Source organism: Megascapheus bottae, chromosome 17 (assembly GCF_031878675.1).
Source record: "Megascapheus bottae isolate mThoBot1 chromosome 17, mThoBot2.hap1, whole genome shotgun sequence".
Taxonomy (NCBI): Eukaryota; Metazoa; Chordata; class Mammalia; order Rodentia; family Geomyidae; genus Megascapheus; species Megascapheus bottae.
The window spans coordinates 48,790,646-48,811,110 of record NC_143525.1 but is presented as its reverse complement, the minus strand read 5'-3'; the positions used below and the strand labels follow the sequence as shown (position 1 = coordinate 48,811,110).

Below are 20,465 nucleotides of genomic sequence, written 5' to 3'. Positions count from 1 at the left end.
AAAGGCTGAGTGGAGGCTAGGCCCTGGCTTACTTCTCTTGTCCCTTCTGTAGGCAAACCTCACCAAGTCTCAGAACGAATTCAAGATTGTCCTCAAGGAACTGGAAGACTCGCTCCTGGCCCGCCTCTCGGCAGCCTCTGGAAACTTCCTGGGAGACACTGCCCTGGTGGAGAACCTGGAGACCACCAAGCACACTGCCAACGAGATCGAGGAAAAGGTGGGCAACCAGGCTCCGGGCCACCACCGGGTACCCTGCACGGGGAGGCATGGCAGGGCCTAGGAGGGGGCGTGGCAGTGTATGGGGAAGAGGAGTGGCAGGGCCTGGGAGGAGGCGTGGCAGTGTTTGGGGCGTAGGCCTGGCAGGGCACAGCAGATCCATCTCTTAAGCAGCAAGAAGTTGTCACATGAGAGCCAGGGTGCCAGGGTGCCAGGGTGCCAGGACACCCCGTCTGCATAGGCCCCCACTGTCTGCTCAGGCTTCTGGGGGCTCTGCCTGCCAGGTGGGGCCCTCCAGCTTGTAGTTCGTCCACTTTCTGTCCTCTTTCATGAAATCGCTTTGGTTTGATATAAGGTACAAGAAGCAAAAATCACAGAAGCTAAAATCAATGAGGCGAGAGAGAGCTACCGGCCGGCTGCAGAGCGCGCCTCCCTGCTCTACTTCATCCTGAACGACCTCAACAAGATCAACCCCATCTACCAGTTCTCCCTCAAGGTCCCAGGGCCTCTGGGGGGCCTGGCAGACACAGGGGCTCGGGGCAGTGCGGGGTGCCCCTGGGGACAGTGCCCGGGCAGCAGGGCAGCTGCCCAGCCACCCACTGCCAGCACCCTGGGAGGGTCAGGGCATTGCCTGCTCTTCCCCGGTGACCCCATTGGAACAAACAGAGCCCATACAGGAGAGAGGGGCAGCCGGGTTCCAGCTTGGGGGCGGTTCTGCTCCGCAGGCCTTCAACGTGGTGTTCGAGAAAGCCATCCAGAAGACGGCCCCCTCCGACGAGGTGAGGCAGCGCGTCATCAACCTGACGGATGAGATCACCTACTCTGTGTTCATGTACACGGCCCGCGGGCTCTTTGAGCGGGACAAACTCATCTTTCTGGCCCAAGTGACGTTCCAGGTAACACCCAGACAATAAATATCCAGAAAAAAATACCCAGAAAATAACCAAACAAGTCAGGGCGACAGGGCTACAGGTACATGTCCCAACTGGTAGAACACCTGCCTTGCGTGCCAGACCCTGTGGATTGGGCCGTGACTGGAGTGAGCTGAGGCTCCTGGGCCATGCACCGTAATGTGGCTAAAATGCTAAGCTTGGTCAGGTGCTTAACCTCTGGGCCTGCGCGTTGTCCCTGAGCTCTTCAACTCAAGGCTACTGCCCTGCCCCTTGAGCCACAGCACCACTTCTGGTTTTCTGGTGGTTCATTGGAGATAAGAGTCTCCCAGACTTTAGTGCTGACTTTGAACCAGGATCCTCAGATCTCAGCCTCATGTCATCTCAGAATGACAAGCGTGAGCCACTGCTCCAGGCTAGGCACACATTTTTTTTTTTTTAACACAGGTGATGGTAACATTTTGCTCAAGTGAAAGGGGCAGGACAGCGTGCACCCCTCGCCTGACCCATACCCGGGGACCAGGGAGCACTCACCACGAGGGCGACCCTTCTGTCCACCCAACTGCAGACCAGCCACACGTGTGCACCCTGGCTTTTCCCAGGTCCTGTCCATGAAGAAGGAGCTGAACCCAATAGAGTTGGATTTCCTCCTGCGCTTCCCCTTCAAGGCGGGGACCGTGTCTCCGGTGGACTTCCTGCAACAGCAGAGCTGGGGGGGGATCAAGGTCAGTCGCCCAGCACAGCCCTGGGCGCCCCTCCCGCTGCCAGGCCTCCGCCAGATCCAGTGCCCTGACCCACACCTGTCATCCCAGATCCTCGGGGTCCTGAGCCTGAGGGCTGCGGTCAGAGCCATCCAGGGGGCACCGTCGAGAGGCCCTGAGTTCAAGTCACCCTCTCGCACACAAACTTACCACGGAAGCCAGATTGCAGGGGGGACAGACAAAACCTCAGGGCAGAGTGAGTGGCGAGCAGAATGTGTCGCTGTTGGTTTCCAGAAAGCTCTGCCCTCTTATCCGATTTGAATGTGACATTGCAGGACAGCTCAGAGGCATACTCACAGGACAGGCAGGCCCAGGCCATTGAGGCCAGGACCACCAGCCCCCAGACCCCAAGGCCTCTGTTCTTACTTCTTGCACCAGGAAGGGCAGAGTGTAATGGTTCCTCAGATCCTTAGGTCTTTGGGTTGCAGTCCAGACTGGCATGAGGAAAAGAGTGCCGGGCTGGCTGGCTCCTGTCGCCTCCTGTCCCCTGGACCCTCTGCAGAGGCAGCCTCACACCTGGAGGGGTGACCCTGGCCCCAGGCTGGGCTTCCTCCCATGGAGCCTGCACAGGAAGGACGCCCCCCTGCTGCCATGGTTTCTCAAGGACCACTGAGGGCGGTCAGGGAGGGTGACCTGCCGACCTGGGGTGGGTCACTGAGACCTCTGCGCCTGTCCCAGGCCCTGTCAGAGATGGACGAGTTCAAAAACCTGGACAATGACATCGAAGGGTCCGCCAAGCGGTGGAAGAAGCTGGTGGAGTCAGAGGCCCCAGAGAAGGAGATCTTCCCCAAGGAGTGGAAGAACAAGACGGCCCTTCAGAAGCTGTGTATGGTGCGATGCATGCGTCCAGACCGCATGACCTACGCCGTCAAGTGAGTGACATGCCATGGGGTGGGGGGGGCAGGAGAGGGGTGGAGGGGGGGGCGTCCCCTGCCAGACTCTGAGGTTGAAAATGAAGTCAATACCCTCCACAGCCAAATGGGGTCCTTTTTGGGGGTGTTTGAGACAAAACAGCCACCAGTATCCAGACTGTCATCTCAGTGGTTCCCTTTCGTGGAAGGTCAGTTCCAGTTGGAGAGTAAAATATTCCAGTGATTTCCATCTGATCCTTCTGTGTTAGAACAGGGTAGGGTACAACCCGGAAGGAACCCATGCCAGGCACCAGGGGTGCACACCTGAAATCTTAGCCGTGCAAGAGGCTGAGGTCCAGGGATTGTGGCTCAAAGCCAGCCTGAGCAGACAGAGCCAAGGGACTCTTAATCCCTAATTAACCAACCAACAAAAAGCCAGAAGTGGCTCACGTGGGTAGAACACCAGTCTTAAAACAAAAAGTCAAGCAAGAACGTGAGGCCCTGAGTTCAAACCCCAGTATGGGCACGGAAGAAAAAGAAGGGAACCCAGAAATGTTCTCACCATTTCTGCGTGGCTGAAAGGCGTCTTCCCTTCTCTCCTGGTGGCCTGGACACAGCCAGATTTCCCAAAAGGCACCAGCAGAATCCTCTGTGGGGAAGCGTGGGTTATTCCAGGCCAGAAGTGGTGAGGAGGAAGGAGGAAACAGGCAAAGCAGAAGCAGAGGGAAGGGAGAGACACCAGGACACGCCGTCTCCTGGGAGTAAGTTCCCAGCTGGGGACCAGCATGCCTGGGCCTGGTCATTTGATCTGACCAACTGCAGCTCAGAAGATCCACCTACCTGTTGGCACACAGTCAGGCAGATGTCTGAAGCCTGAGGTGGCACCTCCCATGCCAGGTTTCCTCCAGGGGGCCCCTGGAGGCCTCCTGGGACATCCTCCCAGGACATGTGGGATCAAGTTAAGGAGGTAAGGGCCTTAGTTCCCGCTGTGTGTGGCCCCCAGAGCTACGCCTTCCTCTTCATGCACCCCTGCCCCCGTGCCCTGCACACCTGTCAAGCCAGGGCCAGCACCAGTTCACTGGACCCTGCCCCCCACACCTGCCAAAGCCTGGGGGAACAGTGTGACACTGGGCACTGGCCAGGGCACCTTTGCTTCCTGTCCAGTCCTTCAGGAAGTGGCCAAGGCCAGCCTGAGCCTCTCACACTGGTCCAGAGCAGGACCCTCTGCCCCTGAGCCTGACCCAGCCCCTCCCCTGTCGCCCCCAGGAACTTTGTGGAGGAAAAGATGGGCAGTAAGTTTGTGGAAGGCCGAAGCGTGGAGTTTTCCAAGTCCTACGAGGAGAGCAGCCCCTCCACGCCCATCTTCTTCATCCTCTCCCCAGGGGTGGACCCCCTGAAAGATGTGGAAGCCCTGGGTAAGTCCTGTGACCCCCGCCCAATGCATGGTGCTAGGGAGATAACACCCATGCCCATTAGGCCCACTGCATCCAGAACAGAAAAACAGCAAGAGTGGGTGAGGGTGAGGAGATGGAAGGCGCCCACCCAGCAGGGGAGGCAGTAATGCCGCCTCGGGAAGGAGCTGGGTGGCTCCAGGGCCACGCACAGTCACCACGTGAGCCAGCAACTGCACTCGAGGCGGCACATGCAAAGAGCTGGTATGCAAGCAAGCCCTGGTGGGCGGACAAACACCATGCAGCGGAACCTGCGGCAGAACATGGTTCTGCCAGGAAAAGCCGTAGCGTTCTGAAGCAGGCTGCACCGCGCAAGAGCCCTGAGACCTGTGCTAAGCAGGCGGGCGTCGCCTGGCAGGCACGGATGCTCTGGGGGTGGCGAAGGCGACAGTGGTGGCATACGGTGGCAAGTGTCCTGAAGCTCGCTGAGCTGGCCACGCCAGGCTGTTAGATGGCAACCCTGATCCCAGGGGCCTCTCCTGGATCACCCACCCGCTCTCCTGCGTTCCTTCCTTTAGGGAAAAAGCTGGGCTTTACCATCGACAACGGGAAGCTGCACAATGTGTCCCTGGGGCAGGGCCAGGAGGTGGTGGCTGAGAACGCCCTGGACGTGGCCGCGGAGAACGGGCACTGGGTCATTCTGCAGGTGAGGCGCCCTGGCAGGGGCCGTGGACAGCCTGAAGCCTGGAGGAGAGCGGGGCACGGGCTGGCACTCAGCTTGTGGATGGGAGTCTCCAGAGCCGCCCAAGGGGCCGGGGCGCGGGGCGGGGCAGGACGACCGGGGCGGGGCCGGGGCAGGGGGCGTGTTGGTGGGCGGGGCCTGGCAGGGTGTGGAGGTGGGCGGGGACAGGGACAGGGGGCGTGGTGGTGGGGCGGGGCCAGTCAGGGGGTGTGGAGGTGGGCGGGGCGGGGCCAGGGCAGGGGGCGTGTTGGTGGGCGGGGCCGGGCAGGGGTGTGGAAGTGGGCGGGGCGGGGCCAGGGGGCGTGTTGGTGGGCGGGGCCTGGCAGGGTGTGGAGGTGGGCGGGGCGGGGACAGGGACAGGCGGCGTGGTGGTGGGGCGGGGCAGTGCAGGGAGGGGTGAGGGGCGGGGCGGTGCAGGGGCGGGGCCGGGTTCTCCCATGGAGGATGGGCGCGGTGGGCGCGGTGGGCGGGGACGGGGGGGTCCGGAGGGGCCCAGGCTGGGACAGGCGCTGTCTCCATCCAGCAGGCTCTGGTCAGGGTGCGGAGGGTGCAGGCTGGGCCGCCTCCCCCTCCCCCCGCCCCCCTCTCCCCTCCCCCCACGCCCGCGGCCGACCCCAGCCCTCCCCGCAGAACATCCACCTGGTGGCCCGGTGGCTGAGCACCCTGGACAAGAAGGTGGAGCGCTTCAGCACGGGCAGCCACGAGGACTACCGCGTGTTCATCAGCGCGGAGCCCGCGCCCTCCCCCGAGACCCACATCATCCCCCAGGGCATCCTGGAGAACGCCATCAAGATCACCAACGAGCCGCCCACCGGCATGTACGCCAACCTGCACAAGGCCCTGGACCTCTTCACCCAGGTAGCGCAGGCACCCGGCCCTGGGCCCGCGGAGGAACAGCCCCGCACCCGCCGGAAAGGGTGGTCCTCAAACCGTGGGTTCTGGACCCGCCCCGCGGTGGGCGCCCGCGGAGCCACAGGGACGGGACGTTCCAGCTGGTTATCATCGCAGTGTCAGTGGCTCCTCTGTTGTGTGGGTCGTGGCACTTGAACTCCGGGCCTGGGCGCTGTCCCTGAGCTCTTAGCTCAAGGCGACCGCCGACCCCTTGAGCCACAGCGCCACTCCCTGTTTTCTAGGGATTCATTGGAGATAAGAGTCGGGCAGACTTTTTGGTGGTGCCGGGATGCTCCTCAGATCCCCTCCGATCCCCTCCAATCTCGGCCTCCTGAGTAGCTAGGATTACATTATGAGCGGGAGTTTGGCCTACTGGCAGAGTACCTGTCTAGCATGCACAAAGACCTGGATTCCATTCCTTGGTATCACATGCATAGAAAAAAGAGAAAGCCCAAGGACAGTGCTCAGGCCCTGAGCTAAAGCCCAGAGCTGGCCAAAAAAAAAAAAAGGGATTACAGGCACCGTATCAGAATATTGTTTCTTAAAGCATAGAATTTTTGTAGAAAGTAGTATCAACCTCACTTGTGACAAAACATCTTGGAAAGAAGGGAAAGAATGTACACACACACACACACACACACACACACACACACGTTCCGGCACTGATCTGAGGAGGGACCAGATCGCCTGGGGGGGTCACTGGCTCTTGCCGCCCCCCCAAACCGGTATGCACCCCAAAGCACCTGGCCAACGCCAGGCTCTGGTGTGAGGTTCCCCCCTCCTCCCAGGACACCCTGGAGATGTGCACAAAGGAGATCGAGTTCAAAGGCATCCTCTTCGCCCTGTGCTACTTTCACGCCGTGGTGGCCGAGAGGCGCAAGTTTGGAGCCCAGGGCTGGAACCGGTCGTACCCCTTCAACAATGGGGACCTGACCATCTCCATCAACGTGCTGTACAATTACCTGGAGGCCAACCCCAAGGTGAGGCACACCACCCGCCCGACACTTGGAATCGTCCCTAATCCCTCCTCCTCCCTCCCATCGCTCCCTCCCATCCATCCTTTCTTTTTTTAATACCTCCCATTATCTTTATTTTTGAGGGTTCCGGGGTCACACATAAGTTTTATTATTAAGAGTGTTAGGTTTTCTCTTGCTAACCTTGCTTTGATTGGAGCAGTGTCTGATGTGACCTTTTTAATTATCGGGGTTACAGTTACCCTCGTCAGGTAGTAGGTGCATTACTTCTCATGTCCCCTGGTTTTTGTTCCCGTTTGCCCCGCCCCCACCTACGCATTCTTGGGAGCATCCACTTTGTAAGAAATCACAGGTTCCACACACCTCCAAAGACACCCGAGCACTGTGGCACCCCTCTGTGGTCTCAGCAGCCTCACCTCACAGTTGCGGCCCTACCGCCAGGGGCAGCTGCCGGCTTTCTGGCACCTGCCATGCATCGGTTCTGCAGCCGCCCCATCTGCACCAGAGCCCCACTCCCTCAAAGTTCAGGAAACCCCGGCAGCCTTGGGCTCTGGGTGCCGATCCTGTCGGTGTCTTGAGACAAACCCAGTTTGGGGGAAGAAGGTTCCCAAGAGTCTATTTAAAAAGGGTTGTGGGGGGGCCGGGAGTTTGGCCTAGTGGTTAAAGTGCTTGCCTAGCATGCATGAAGACCCGGGTTCGATTCCTCAGTACCACATACATAGAAAAAAAGCCAGAAATGGTGCTGAGGCTCAACTGGTAGAGCTGTAGCCTTGAGAAAGTCCAAGGACAGTGCTCAGGCCCTGAGCTCAAGCCCAGGACTGGCAAAAAAAAAAGGGTTGTGGGCCAGGAGTTTGGCCTAGTGGTAGAGTGCTTGCCTAGCATGCATGAAGACCTGGGTTCCTTGGTACCACATACATAGAAAAAAGCTGGAAGTGATGCTGTGGCTCAAGTGGTAGAGCTCTAGCCTTGAGAAAACCCAAGGACAGTGCTTAGGCCCTGAGTTCAAGACCCAGGCCTTGAGTTCTAGCCCGAGCGAGCACGTGCACGCGCACGTGCACGCGCGCGCGCACACACACACACACACACACACACACACACACACACACACACACAGAGGCTGCTTGCTTTTCATTATCCTTTTTTGCCCAGGTTGGCTTTGAACTGTGATCCTTAGATCACAGCCTCCTGAGTAGCTAGGATAACGGGCATGAGCCACCACGGGTGTCTGATTTTCCTTTTCTGCAAGCAGCTGCCATTCAATTTAAAATCACAGGCGTGGCTCCCAGTGCACATCGTGGGGGTGGAGCCAGATGAGGACAATGGTGGGGACACCAGAGCCAGGTCCTCTTCCACGGGTGACGAAGAGCAAGTGCTCCAGGGATAGCGTGGGACAGCATGCTTCCCGTGTGGGAAGCCATGGTTTTGCTGAGATGAGCGGCTTGCTCCAAACTGCCCCTGCAGAGACCTCAGGCACAGGGACACTCAGTGGGCTCAGAGGACAACCGTGAGCAGGTGACCCGTGGCGGCCTATGGAGGGAGCCAGTGCCACCCAGAGTGCTGCAGATGCCAGGAGAGAGAGGCAGGCGAGCGGAGGGGATGGGAAGAGGCAGGAAAGCCAGTGCCATTTAGACCTGTGCCAGCAGAGGTGCCATTGGAGGGCCTGGCACATCACTGTGCATGAGAGCAGGCCTGACAGGAGGAACCAGAGCAGGAGAGCAAATCTCTCATGTGTCACACATGGCAGAGCAGGGCAAGGCTGCGGGAGGCCGCTCCCACAAAGCCGAGTGACAGGAAGGGGCTCCACCTCTCCCAGGTGCCCTGGGACGACCTCCGCTACCTCTTTGGTGAAATCATGTATGGCGGCCACATCACGGACGACTGGGACCGCCGGCTGTGCAGGACCTACCTGATGGAGTACCTGCGGCCCGAGATGCTCGAGGGTGACGTGTTTCTGGCCCCAGGCTTCCAGACGCCCCCCAACCTGGACTACAAGGCGAGGACGGGAACAACACCCTCCGCACCCGGGCCAGTGCCATCCACAGGCCTCTCACCACAGATGCAACGAGGAACTGGGATGGAGCAAAGGAAGGAGGCAGAGGGGCAGCGGCAGTGGGGCCAGGAGCCAGGGGGGACACTGAGGGCAAGGCGCGGGTGGCACACTGGCAAGAGCTGAGCTGAGCTTGCAGACCTGCCCTGGCGGCCTGTTTACAGCCCCCACCTCTCTGCAGGGTTACCATGAGTACATCGATGAGAACCTGCCCCCGGAGAGCCCCTATCTATACGGCCTGCACCCCAACGCAGAAATTGGCTTCCTGACAGTCACCTCGGAGAAGCTGTTCCGAACCGTTCTGGAAATGCAGCCCAAAGAGTCAGACTCAGGAGCTGGCACAGGAGTGTCCCGGGAGGAGAAGGCAGGTTCCTTGCAGTCCTGCCCCCACCCACAGGAGTGCAGCCCTGACTGGCAGTACTTGGGCCCTTGTTGCCAGGTTCTGGGGAACTAGGAACGCTAGGCAAGGGGGTTCCTGCAAGCTAGTATCAGGCCTGGGTAGGGGGCTGAATATTCAGCATTTGGGCGCAGTGGGGACCCTGGAAGCAGCAGATACACCCAGAGGGGGACTTCCCAGCAAGGTGGCACAGTGTGGAAGGGCCCTGGAGGAAGTTCTCGGCCAGGCAGGCTGTGGGCTTCAGAGACCAACCTTAGGACGGAAAGACCCTTATTGCTATGAGGCCTGGTACCAGGGCGGCCTGACGTAGCCCCAGCACCGCTACGGAGCCTGGCCAGCCAAGCTGGAATCTGCAGAGCCTGCTGGCACCGCATTTGGCGATCAAGTGTCCCCAGCTCCTCCCTACCCTCTGGGGGTCAGATCTGAGAACCCCCGGGCAGGCTCCGTGCCTGGCGCCGCTGGGATGAGGCCTTGCTGGAACTGACTTCCAGGTGAAGGCAGTGCTGGACGACATCCTGGAAAAGATCCCAGAGACATTCAACATGGCCGAGATCATGGCCAAGGCTGCTGAGAAGACGCCCTACGTGGTGGTCGCCTTTCAAGAGTGCGAGAGAATGAACATTCTCACCAATGAGATGCGCCGTTCACTGAAGGAGCTGAACCTGGGCCTGAAGGTAACCCGGACCCTGGGGACGTCCTGGGCGCCACGGACATGACTTAGGAACCAGCTGGCCTGAAGGGCAACGGCAAGACTCCGGCCCAGCCGCAGCCCCTGGGTGGGGGGCGGCGTGCTGTGGCCTGTCCCCTTCCTCCCTGACCTGGCCACAGGAGGCTGTCTGGCAGGAAGCAGGGGGTGTCCCCCACACGGGGTGTCCCCAGAGAAGCTAGAGGGCCACACGGGTAGGAGATGGTGTGGGAGAAAATGAAGCAGGCACACAATTATCTGGGCCACGTCCTCCAGGGGGAGCTGACCATCACGACGGACATGGAGGACCTGTCCACGGCTCTGTTCTATGATACCGTGCCCGACACGTGGGTGGCCCGGGCCTACCCCTCGATGATGGGCCTGGCGGCCTGGTATGCCGACCTGCTGCTTCGCATCAGGGTAAGCAGTGCCCTCTGTGGGCACAGGTCTGCCTGGCCCTACCCCTCACGCCCTCGTGACGTGGGCTCTGCACCAGGGCAAAGCCATCCATAAGCAGACATACCAAAAGCAGGGTCTCTTTGGACTTGCTCCTGTCTCTTCCGGCCCCTCCCTTACACACCAGGGGAAGGCACCCGGCTGGCCCCGCTGCCAGGTGAAGCCCTCTTTGGCGCAGGCATGGGGAAGTAGCATCGGCTCTGTCCAGGGCTGGCGCCTAGCCCCTTGCCCTCTGGGCTGCCTGTGTTCTCTCTCAGGAGCTCGAGTCCTGGACAACTGACTTCGCCTTGCCCACTACTGTGTGGCTGGCTGGGTTCTTCAACCCGCAGTCATTCCTCACAGCCATCATGCAGTCAATGGCCAGGAAGAACGAGTGGCCCCTGGACAAGATGTGTCTGTCTGTGGAGGTGACCAAGAAGAACAAAGAGGACATGACCGCGCCCCCCCGGGAAGGCTCCTACGTGTACGGCCTCTTCATGGAAGGTGAGGGGCCCCTCTGGGAGCTGGCTTCACAGTGGACAGGCGAGGCGGTCACAGGCCACAGGAAGACAGGGGCGGGCACCACCAGTGCCAACTCCCACATCACCTGTCCTGCTGAGAGATGGGGGCGTGAGGCGGGCAGTCTCCTGAGACCACAGGCTGCCCCGCTCCACGAGCAACGCCACCCTTCCCTGCGAGGCGTCAGACCACTCCACTTCCCAATCACCACAGACAAGCAACAGCCATTCTCCATGTTGTTTATTTCAGAATTCCAGACAGGAAGTATAAACACCACTCGATAGGGCAAGTAGAAACGAGAGCAGTTATATTCGGCACAGACACTTATTTATATTCTATATACATAGACATTACACGTTTAGAGTCAGGAAAGTTTATAGTTTTCAGCAGGAGTTCTGATTCCCTGCCACTGAAATCAGGAAGGCGCAGAGGAGGCGCTGAAAACACCACAGATTGAAACGGATGGAAACCAAAGGTGTAGCACTGCTGAGCTCAGCGCACAGCGGGGTCCCCTGCCGAGTCCTCTGCTCACATGGCTACGCTGAGCAGTGTCCACCCCGGCACCTGGCCTGACCACCACCTTCTTCCTGGAAGGCCAGGCCCTTCCCGGCCGGCCCCCTCCCCTCACTCACTATCAGCCACAGACAGGACTGGCTCGCCCAGCCAGGGCCACCCTGACCCTGGGCCACACTTCCCCGCAGGAGCTCGCTGGGACACCCAGACCGGAGTCATCGCTGAAGCCCGGCTGAAGGAGCTGACGCCAACCATGCCCGTCATCTTCATCAAGGCCATTCCTGTGGACCGCATGGAGACCAAGAACATTTACGAGTGCCCCGTGTACAAGACGCGCATCCGGGGCCCGACCTACGTCTGGACCTTCAACCTCAAGACTAAAGAGAAGGCGGCCAAGTGGGTCCTGGCAGCGGTGGCACTCCTGCTGCAGGTGTAGCGACGGCTGACCAGCCACCAGAAGCCCAGCTTTGCAACTGTTCTTATTTAATTTACAGGAACAGAGGACTGTCACTTATATAATCAGGTTCTTTGTAACTAATCCACATAGCCCCTACCTGTGGATTAAAGCTCATCTGATTCTGCTCAGTGGCTGATACTGAGGCTCGGGTTGGGGGGGGGGCGGCATGCCTGGCCTCTGGGGAAGGTCTCTCAGGAGCCCCAGGGCAGTGCTTCACACCACACAGGCCAGTGGGGGCCAGGCATGCTTCGTGCTGGGTGGAACTGGCCCTGGGCACCCATCCCCAGCCTTCCTCTTCTCTGAGGACCAGAGGGCAACACCTGCCACCCCAGCCTCTGCCTGAGCCGGAATTCTGGTTTCCACGCAGGTTCCATGTCCACTGACTGCCACTTGTTAGAACCACCACACAGGGCCTGGTGGGGAGGGCAGCAGACGCTCTGGCCATGTGCCACGTCCTGCGAGCACTGGGATTCTGTCTGCGGCTCCCCTAACCTCCTCGCCTTCCGTTCTCATCTCCTGCGTCCCTGGCTGGGTTGGCACAGGCGCAGAAGCAGTTTTCTCCCAACTTCATTGCCTGGCCCAATCCCGGCATAAGGAAGTCCAGTTTCCGTTTCTCTGGATGAGTCTTCCGGTCTGGGTCTCAGGCATCTACACAACCATGAAGAACTCTCCAAGTTGGGGCTGGTGGCTCATGCCTATAATCCTAGCTACTCGAGAAGCCAAGAGCCACGGGTCTGAAGCCAGCTCAGAGAGGCAAAGACACTCCAACTTCAAAATAACAGCCAAAAGCAGGCATGGTTCAAGTGACAGAGCACCAGCTACGAGCAAGCAAGCCAAATAAGTGTGGGAGGACCTGAGTTCAAGCCCTGGTATTGGTACGTACATGCACACACAGAAAACTCATCATGAAGACAGCTCAGGAAAATACTGGTGCCTTTGAGAAGGTCATCCACAGACACAGCCTGGTGCTCTGCCCCTCTCCATGGCAGCTGGCCAGACCCTGACTGGCAGGAGTGTCTATTGGCAGTGAGAACCATTTCAGCAGAGGTGAGATGATGCCCAGGCCTACTGGATTCCCAGGCAGAGCACTGCAGGGGCAGCCTGCCTCCTCCAGGTAAGGGTCTGTCTGAGCTTCAGGAATAGCTCGAGCCTAACTTCTGGAGAAAAGCTTCTCGGAGGTATCTGCACCCAATACCATGGGTGGAACAGAGGTCCCAGAGGTAACAATCAGCAGCAGTGCGGGGCTCAGGGGGGCAGGGGCAGCAAAAACATCCCTCAGGAACCACTTGGCACTAAGAGCGAGCGCAAGGAGCGTTTCAGGCTCCTAGCTTGGCTGTTGGGCACTGCCTCTGCTGACCAGGAGGGGTCAGTGCAGCCCTTGGCATCCAGGCTGCCAGCCACAGGGAACTCACTTCCAATCCCTGGTATAACTGCAAAATGAGACGTCCTTCCACTTTGCCTTTGGAGCCTGCCAGAGTCTACTGCCGCTGGTTGACAAAGTGACGCCACACTGCCCAAGCCTGCAGTGACAGGAGGGCAGGGGCAGGGACAGAGCCCCACATGCCCTGGGGAGGAGAGCCTGCCCAGAACACGCTGAGGGGCGGCAGGAGACAGAAGAGAGGTGGGAAGAGCATCCAGGCTGGCTTAAGCGGGGCCATGGCACAGGGGCCCTGGATAAGAAGGTCTCCCCAAACGAAAGGCAGAGTCCTGAGGCACCCAGGCTCCCCTGTTGGCCTCCCCCCCTTCCCTGGACAAATCACAAATACAGTGACCAGCCTGAGCACAAGCAGTGTCAAGCAGTGCTGTAGAGCTTCAGCCACAATCCACCCTGTTCACAGCCACAAAAGCCTGTGGCTCTCCAGCCTGAGACAGGAGCCCAGCAATGGGGACCAGTTCACACAGCCACAGGGATAAGGCTTGGCCACAGTCCTTTGTCCACAGAGGTGGTCACTGTGGCCTCATCTTGAGGGAAAAAGAAAAACAGATGCTTCCAAGAGGCAAAATCAGAAAAAGACTTCAGCCCAGCAGGGCTTGGAGCTGGTGGCTCACACTTCTAATCCTAGCTACTGAGGAGGCTCAGAGCTGAGGATCATGTGTTCAAAGCCAGCCAGCACACGAAAGTCGCCGAGACTATCACCAGTAAACCATTAAGTGGCGCTCAGGCTAAAACTGGGGCCAGGAGTGTGGCCTAATGGTAGAGTGTTTGCCTAGCGTGCACTTAGACCAGGTTATGATTCCTTGGTACCACATACACATAAAAAGCCAGAAGTGGTGCTGTGGCTCAAGTGGTAGAGTGCTAACCTCGAGGAATGCCCAAGGACAGTGCTCAGGCCCTGAGTCTAAGCCCCAGGACTGACAAAAATAATAATAATAAAACTGGTAGAGTGCTAGCCTTGAGCAAAAGGGCTCAGGAACAACGCCCAGGCTCTGAGTTTAAGCCCTAGGGCCAAAAATTTAAAAAAAAAAAAAAAAAAAAAGGGAAAGAAAGAAATGCACTCTTTACCTGACTTACAGTACTGTAACCGCTCTAATATATATCACCTTTATAATAATAATTTCTTTTTAAAGTAATGGAAACTACATGATGATTGAGAGGAGAACCAAGGAGGCAGGAGCTGAAGACAAGGTGGTGGTGCTATCAGACAGAAAAGCGAGCACAGCCTCAGGCCCCTCTCCCGACATGACTCTCCAGCCTCTCCTCTACGCCAAAGCAACCCGCAGAGACTTGACCACCAAGGGATGGAGTCTGGAGCATGTGTCCAGGCTGTGACTCACAGGCTCCTGGCAGGGGAGGGGCTGCCCCCGCAGCTAGAACACCACATCTCCTAACTACAGAAACAAATGTGAGGGAGAGGGGTCAGCAAGCCAGCAGGCCCAGATCTGGCTCAGATGCCACCATATCCTGAGCTGCAGCTGGCCAGGGCATCAAGCCAGCGCCATGTTCCATGCTAGATCACCAGCCACCGTGCCGCCGCCGCCGCTCCCCCACAGCCGCCGCCTCTGCAGGGCTGGGCTCTGAGGCATCTGCCAGCATCTGCCCGTCTCCCCCGTGGTCAGCCTCCCAGCAGCCCCAGGAAGGGAGCGTGGAAGAGGGCCCGCCCTGGTGCTGAGTGGCGGCGTCTGCACCTGAAGAGAGGGAACCTGCTGCCTAAGGCTGCAAAAGCTTTGATGGTAGCTGTGCCTGACTGCAGGGGCTGAGCCAAGGAGGGGGAAAGAGCCCCCAGGGCTCCCTGGAGAGGTCTGTGGGGACCTGCCAGTCGGCAATCCCCCTGCCCTAGCCTGGGTGCGGAGAGGTGGCAGGTGAGATGGCACCTGTTTGGTCTCAGAAGAAGTTCTTGATTAGTGGCGTCACCATCTTCACCCACAGCTTCACCTGCCGACCCGGCTGCTCAAAGGTGGCAGAGGACACCACAGCTGACCGCAGGTAGAGCTGCTCCTGCTCCTGAGGAAGGGGAACGGGGGAAATGGTTAGGAGTCCCTCTGGCGGCAGCACACACTGCAGGCTGGCCTGGCTTGGCCCTCAAACCAGCCTGTGGGCCCAGCAGCGAGCCCCGGGCTCCCAAGACGTTCTCCAAGACAGAGCTAGACTCTAATACAGGATTTTGTGTCCTCCAGGACTAAAGAAGTAGTGCACATCCCAGTACCCCCAGGGACCTGGGGGATGCTGCTCAGGGGCAGAGTACAGGGTTTGCCAGGCCGGTGGGGAGTCCGGGGACTGGAACCCAGCCCTGAGCTGCTTCACTCAAGACCAGCACTCTATCACTGGAGCCACACAGCTCCACTTCTGGCTTTCTGGCAGATAAGTGGAGGCAAAAGTCTCACAAACTCTCCTGCTGGAGCTGGCTTCCCACCATAATCCTCAGATCTCAGCCTCCTGGGAGGACAGGGTGGTGAGCGACTGGCTCCCCAACAAGACTAAGATTTTTTAGATATTTGTCACAGAAACATTTGTAAGGAAAGGCTGGAAAACACCTAAATATCCAACAGTCAGCTTATTAATAAACCCACATGACAAAGCCTCACTCACTCACTGCAGGACAATTGTTTGGAAGAACATGCATTTAGCAATGTGGGAAAGGGTGCACAGCATGTCAGTAAGACGCCAGACGTGAATCTACACAATGCACAGTCGTGCCCTCTGAATCCTAGACCCCACTCAGTTCCAGGTCCCTCTGCACGGAGCAAAGCCTAGAGACGTGAGGGAAGAGTTCACTGTATCCCGGGCAGCTCCTCTGCCCCAGCGAGGCCAGCACACACCTGCCCCAGGATTCTGGAACGTGGGCTGGGGCACTCCAGGCTTCACCCCTCCTGTACCTTTCCGAGGCCACATGCATACCCACCGCCCCCATGTCATGCATGGAAGCCCAGTCCTCTGGCCTAAACTGCTGCTGCTGAAGTTCAAACCCTTGGTGAGACCTTGAGGGGCTGGCACGCCGAGTCTCCACAGAGCGCCTCTAGCAGCTCTCAGCCAAGATTTCAACGAGGTTACCAGAAATGTTCCATGTCCTCACACACTCACCCCAGGCAGGGATGGAGGAAGTCGGCTGCCGGAGCCACAATGCCATTTGAGGGAGTATTTCTGGGGTCACAAGTGGAAAACTATTCTCTGAACAAAACCAGGAAGCTTTCGGTTATTATCACTTGCACCAAGGCGAGGGAACAGCCTCAGGTTCTGGAATAAATACTGCCTCGTCCCTGGGCTCCTGCCTGGGCCTGGCAGTGGCCTCTGGGAGCGGGGGTTGCAGGCCACAGGTGCTGGGGATTTTCTGCTGTAGGAAGGGGGGCAGGGGAGGGCAGCACGAGCAGCACTCGGGGCCAGGACAGGCACAGGCTGAGGAGGGCAGCAGCGGCCAGTTCTGAACCGGCAGAACCATCTAGAAATGCACGTCAGCACCTCATAGGCACAGCCTCACACACAGGGACCAGCCATGACAGCATGAGCTACTGTCCTCCCCGACGCGAAGAAAGTATCCCAAGTATGTCATTTGAGAAATCCACTCCAACCACAACTGGCCCGGCCTTTCCCAAGATCCAGGATGTGGGTTCGGCGCCCCAACTCAGGAAATGGAGAAGGCTCAGCCCCAAGCCCAGGCTCCCTCACACCAACTCAAATCCCCCAGAACTCATCCCACCCCGGACCAGATCCACCGACTGCTCTCCTGCACGAGGGGCGGAAACCGGGAAGGCCCCACTTGTGAGCGCTGCAGGTTCGTGCCTTTCCCCAGGCCAGCTCAGAGTCCAGCTGTGGCCTATTCCTGGCAGCTCTTGGCTTGGGGGCTTCCCCAGGCGCTTGCCGTAAGCCTCCCTACAGGAAGAAGCCTGCTGAACGAATGCCACTGCCACTGGGCATGGCAGCCATCACTTCCTCTTGCTCAGTAATGAAGCCCTTCCTGGCCCCAAGGACACTCACAGTCACTGACAAGATTCCCAGATTCGGGCCACAGGGCCAGGGGACAAAGCTGTGATCACTTTCCTGTCCATCACTCCATCAACAAAAGCTCTGACACTTCTGCTGCAGTGACTCCCAAACACGGGAGGCCAAAGCTGAGCAAGGCGACATCCAGCACACTAAGGTCGGGCCCAGATCACAAGGCTGCTGCAAAGACACAGACCCTTCACAGAAAGTGCTACTGGACAGGGTGCAAACCCCAAGGCAAGGTCTCATCCACGTCTCAGCTGTCCATTAACTGAACACCAAGATGCACAGAAACATGAATGAACACTATGGACCTTTCTGTCACTTTACACACAAAGTGTAAAACTATGACATCTTAGGAGGGCCAAACCACTACTGACTTTTTTTTTTTTTGTCGGTCCTGGGCTTGAACTCAGGGCCTGAGCACTGTCCATGGACTTTCTCAAGGCTAGAGCTCTACATGTGAGCCTCAGCACCACTTCCAGCTTTTTTCTATGTATGTAGTACCGAGGAATTGAACCTGGGTCTTCATGCATGCTAGGCCTGCACTCTACCACTAGGCCAAACTCCCAGCCCCCATTACTGACTCTTTTAAGAGTTCATTCCAGGGGGGTTGGGGGGGGAGGGAAATGGGTACCAAGACATGTGAAAGGGTATCAATGTACGTGAATTAATGCACCTTCTATCTGGCAAATATCATGTAACCCTTTTACTAATTACAATAAAAAAAAATTAAAAAAAAAAAGAGTTCATTCCAGTTCTGAGACATTATATCCCAGTGAGAGCATGGCGGGCTCTTCCAGAGCCAGTGCAGTGCTTTGCATGTGGGGTACAAGCTGAGACGGATTCCTCTCGAAGGCCTCATCACTCCAGACTTGGGGCAACCAAGGTCCTTCCCCTCTGCTGAGTCTCACTCACTGGAAGAGCGGCAGGAGCCACCTTTCAGAGCAGTCCAGTGACTCAGGCAAGACTTAGCTGCCTCTAGGCCCGTAGGAACCCATGCCTTGGGCGGCATCCCCTGCCCACAGGACTCTGCGCCCTCAACCAACCTGATGGAGCTGCTGCTGCAGGGTGCGGCTCTCGGTCACAATGGCAATCTGGGCCTCCAGGTCCCGGTGAACTGACCTGTACCCAAAATTAGGAGAGCCAATCAGCGTGAGGCAGGGCAGGCTGCTCCCTGCCAGGTACAGCCAGAGGCCTGCAGGGAAAAGGAAATGTGTAGATAAGAAGTGAGCCCAGCATCAGCTGAGGTCCTCGCCAGTGTCCAACCTAGGAGGAAAGCAGTGGGCTGGTCCCACTGTGCCTGGCGTGGGCATGCATACAGCACGCAAACCAGTCCCCCACAGGCATGCATGCACACACGCACGCACACATGCACACATGCCCATGTAATCTGGACCTCTCCACACTTTCTTTCCTTTCTACCACCCATGCTGCAGCCTTGTGACCCATGCAGAATGGGGAGGTGGTTCAAGGCACACAATGCCCCTGCTACACACACCCCAGTCACCAAGCTGTCACCAGAGTGCAGGACCTCCAATCCCCACGCTCTTAACTGCAGGCAATGCTACCAGTGACGTTGTGGCCATCCTGGACACGGCCTGCCAGCCCTCCCAGAGCACTAGGGAAGGAGGCCAGGGCCTTGTTCAGCCAGTAGACTTGGGGACGTCACAGGGTGGTGACAGTGACACTTGGTAGGAACTGGCTTCCTCAAGACCAGTAGCCTGCCCTTCCTGCCTCCCTGTCCCCACTGCCTATTTCAGGTTGTCAACACCAAAGCCAACGAGATCCGAGGGGCACAGGAAGGGACTCCTCTGCCACCTCTGCCAGGGGGTTCAGAGACCTCCAGGCTGGGCCAGGCAACCCCCGCTGCAGCCAGTGGAGGAGCGCACTCCCGAGACAGTGAATCCCAGCCCCCTGCTTTGCCAGGACACAGCACGTGTGTGACAGTCAAGGAGACCCAGGGCCAGCAGGTGACTGAAGGTCATGGGATCTGAAGTGCCACTTGAGATGGCCACATCCCATCCCATGCCCTCCGCCAAGGCCCAGGGCTGCTTCACTGCCCAGGCCCCAGCTAAAGGGCACAGCCCCTTCTGGTGTGCCCTCGGGCAGGGGCCCTCCCTGGCACCAAGAATGCCCTCCCCAGAGAACCCCACCCAGCCCAGCCAGTGAGCCTTCGCAGGCCTGCGGGTGCCTCCTCCGCCGGCCTCCCCACGGCCTTCCTCTCAGAGGCTCCGGGAGCACGTGACCACGACGGGCAAGCCAGCAGTATCTCATGAACACTGCGTGCCGAAAATAGAAGGCCATTTCCTAACTCTCACACAGAGCAGGAGCACTTCCAAGAACGTCTTGGGTAAGAGGACGAGGGCCTGCTGCTTGTTCCTGTAATGGCTCATCCCGCGCCTACAGAGGGCCTCCTCAAAGCCACCGGCCTACTTCACTTGGTCAAGGCAGCCTTTGGCTGCACAGGCCACTCAAGAGGTCTTTGGAAAGCCAGGGGCCAGTGGCCCATGCCTATAATCCTAGCTAGTCAGGGAGCTGAGATCTGAGGACCACAGTTCAAAGTCAGCCTAGGAAGAAAAGTGTGAGATTTTGATCCCCACTAACCTACAAAAAAAAAGCCAAAGTAGAGCTGTGGCTCAAGTGGTAGGGCGCGAGCCTTGAGCAAAAGCAGCTCAGGGACAGTGCCCAGGTCCTACACTCACTTCTTTTACTTGTAAAATCTGCCACAGGGCCGGCTGGTTCTCTCCCGGGGGAAGCAAGGGGTGGCCATCAGAGGCAGGCAGTCCATCCAGCCCACTGGTGACAGCACACTGCACACGGGACTGCTGTGGCTTTGTCACCACTGACCGCCAGACCAACTGTCCATCCGTCTGCATGCTGGACCATCAGCTATGCTGCATTATCGGGGAAGGTAGACGGGCAGTCACATTCCCTGCCCCCCGCTTCCTGTCACCGCCACTTCTTTCCTCTCACCAAGGCTGGCCTCTGGGCCACTGCCTGGTTAAAGACAGCCCATTATTTCAGCCTCCTGCCTAGCTGGTGAGTGCCAACCCCTCCCCCATTTTATCTGCATAACCTCCATCAAAAAGAAAGTGAAGCCCACACCGGTGTCTCATGCCTATAATCCTAATGACCTAAGAGACTGAGATCTGAGGATCATGGTTCAAAGCCAGGAAAATCGGTGACTCTTACCCATAATTAACCACCAGCAGTCACGGCTCATCTAGTAGAGCACTAGCCCTGAGCATAAGAAGTACAGGACAGCACTCAGGCCCTT

The 20,465-nt window shown here is 58.3% G+C and overlaps 2 protein-coding genes across 2 annotated transcripts in view; one reads left to right on the top strand and one right to left on the bottom strand.

The window, feature by feature from the left end:
• The window catches only part of Dnah17 (dynein axonemal heavy chain 17), a 284,886-nt gene extending 272,993 nt beyond the window's left edge, over positions 1–11,893 (top strand). The window contains exons 67-81 of the mRNA XM_090351293.1: positions 53–217; positions 572–712; positions 942–1,112; positions 1,709–1,831; positions 2,546–2,739; positions 3,985–4,133; positions 4,688–4,815; positions 5,482–5,709; positions 6,531–6,722; positions 8,530–8,709; positions 8,945–9,127; positions 9,652–9,834; positions 10,122–10,265; positions 10,559–10,784; positions 11,501–11,893. Coding sequence (XP_090207419.1) covers positions 53–217; positions 572–712; positions 942–1,112; positions 1,709–1,831; positions 2,546–2,739; positions 3,985–4,133; positions 4,688–4,815; positions 5,482–5,709; positions 6,531–6,722; positions 8,530–8,709; positions 8,945–9,127; positions 9,652–9,834; positions 10,122–10,265; positions 10,559–10,784; positions 11,501–11,748 — 2,655 coding nt within the window. The 3' untranslated portion in view covers positions 11,749–11,893. The remainder of the gene's footprint in view (positions 1–52; positions 218–571; positions 713–941; positions 1,113–1,708; positions 1,832–2,545; positions 2,740–3,984; positions 4,134–4,687; positions 4,816–5,481; positions 5,710–6,530; positions 6,723–8,529; positions 8,710–8,944; positions 9,128–9,651; positions 9,835–10,121; positions 10,266–10,558; positions 10,785–11,500) is intronic.
• The window catches only part of Pgs1 (phosphatidylglycerophosphate synthase 1), a 37,210-nt gene continuing 28,254 nt past the window's right edge, over positions 11,510–20,465 (bottom strand). The window contains exons 8-10 of the mRNA XM_090351292.1: positions 18,235–18,383; positions 15,082–15,211; positions 11,510–11,593 (exon numbers count right to left, since the gene is read on the bottom strand). Of these exons, the coding sequence (XP_090207418.1) occupies positions 15,092–15,211; positions 18,235–18,383 (269 nt within the window). The 3' untranslated portion in view covers positions 11,510–11,593; positions 15,082–15,091. The remainder of the gene's footprint in view (positions 11,594–15,081; positions 15,212–18,234; positions 18,384–20,465) is intronic.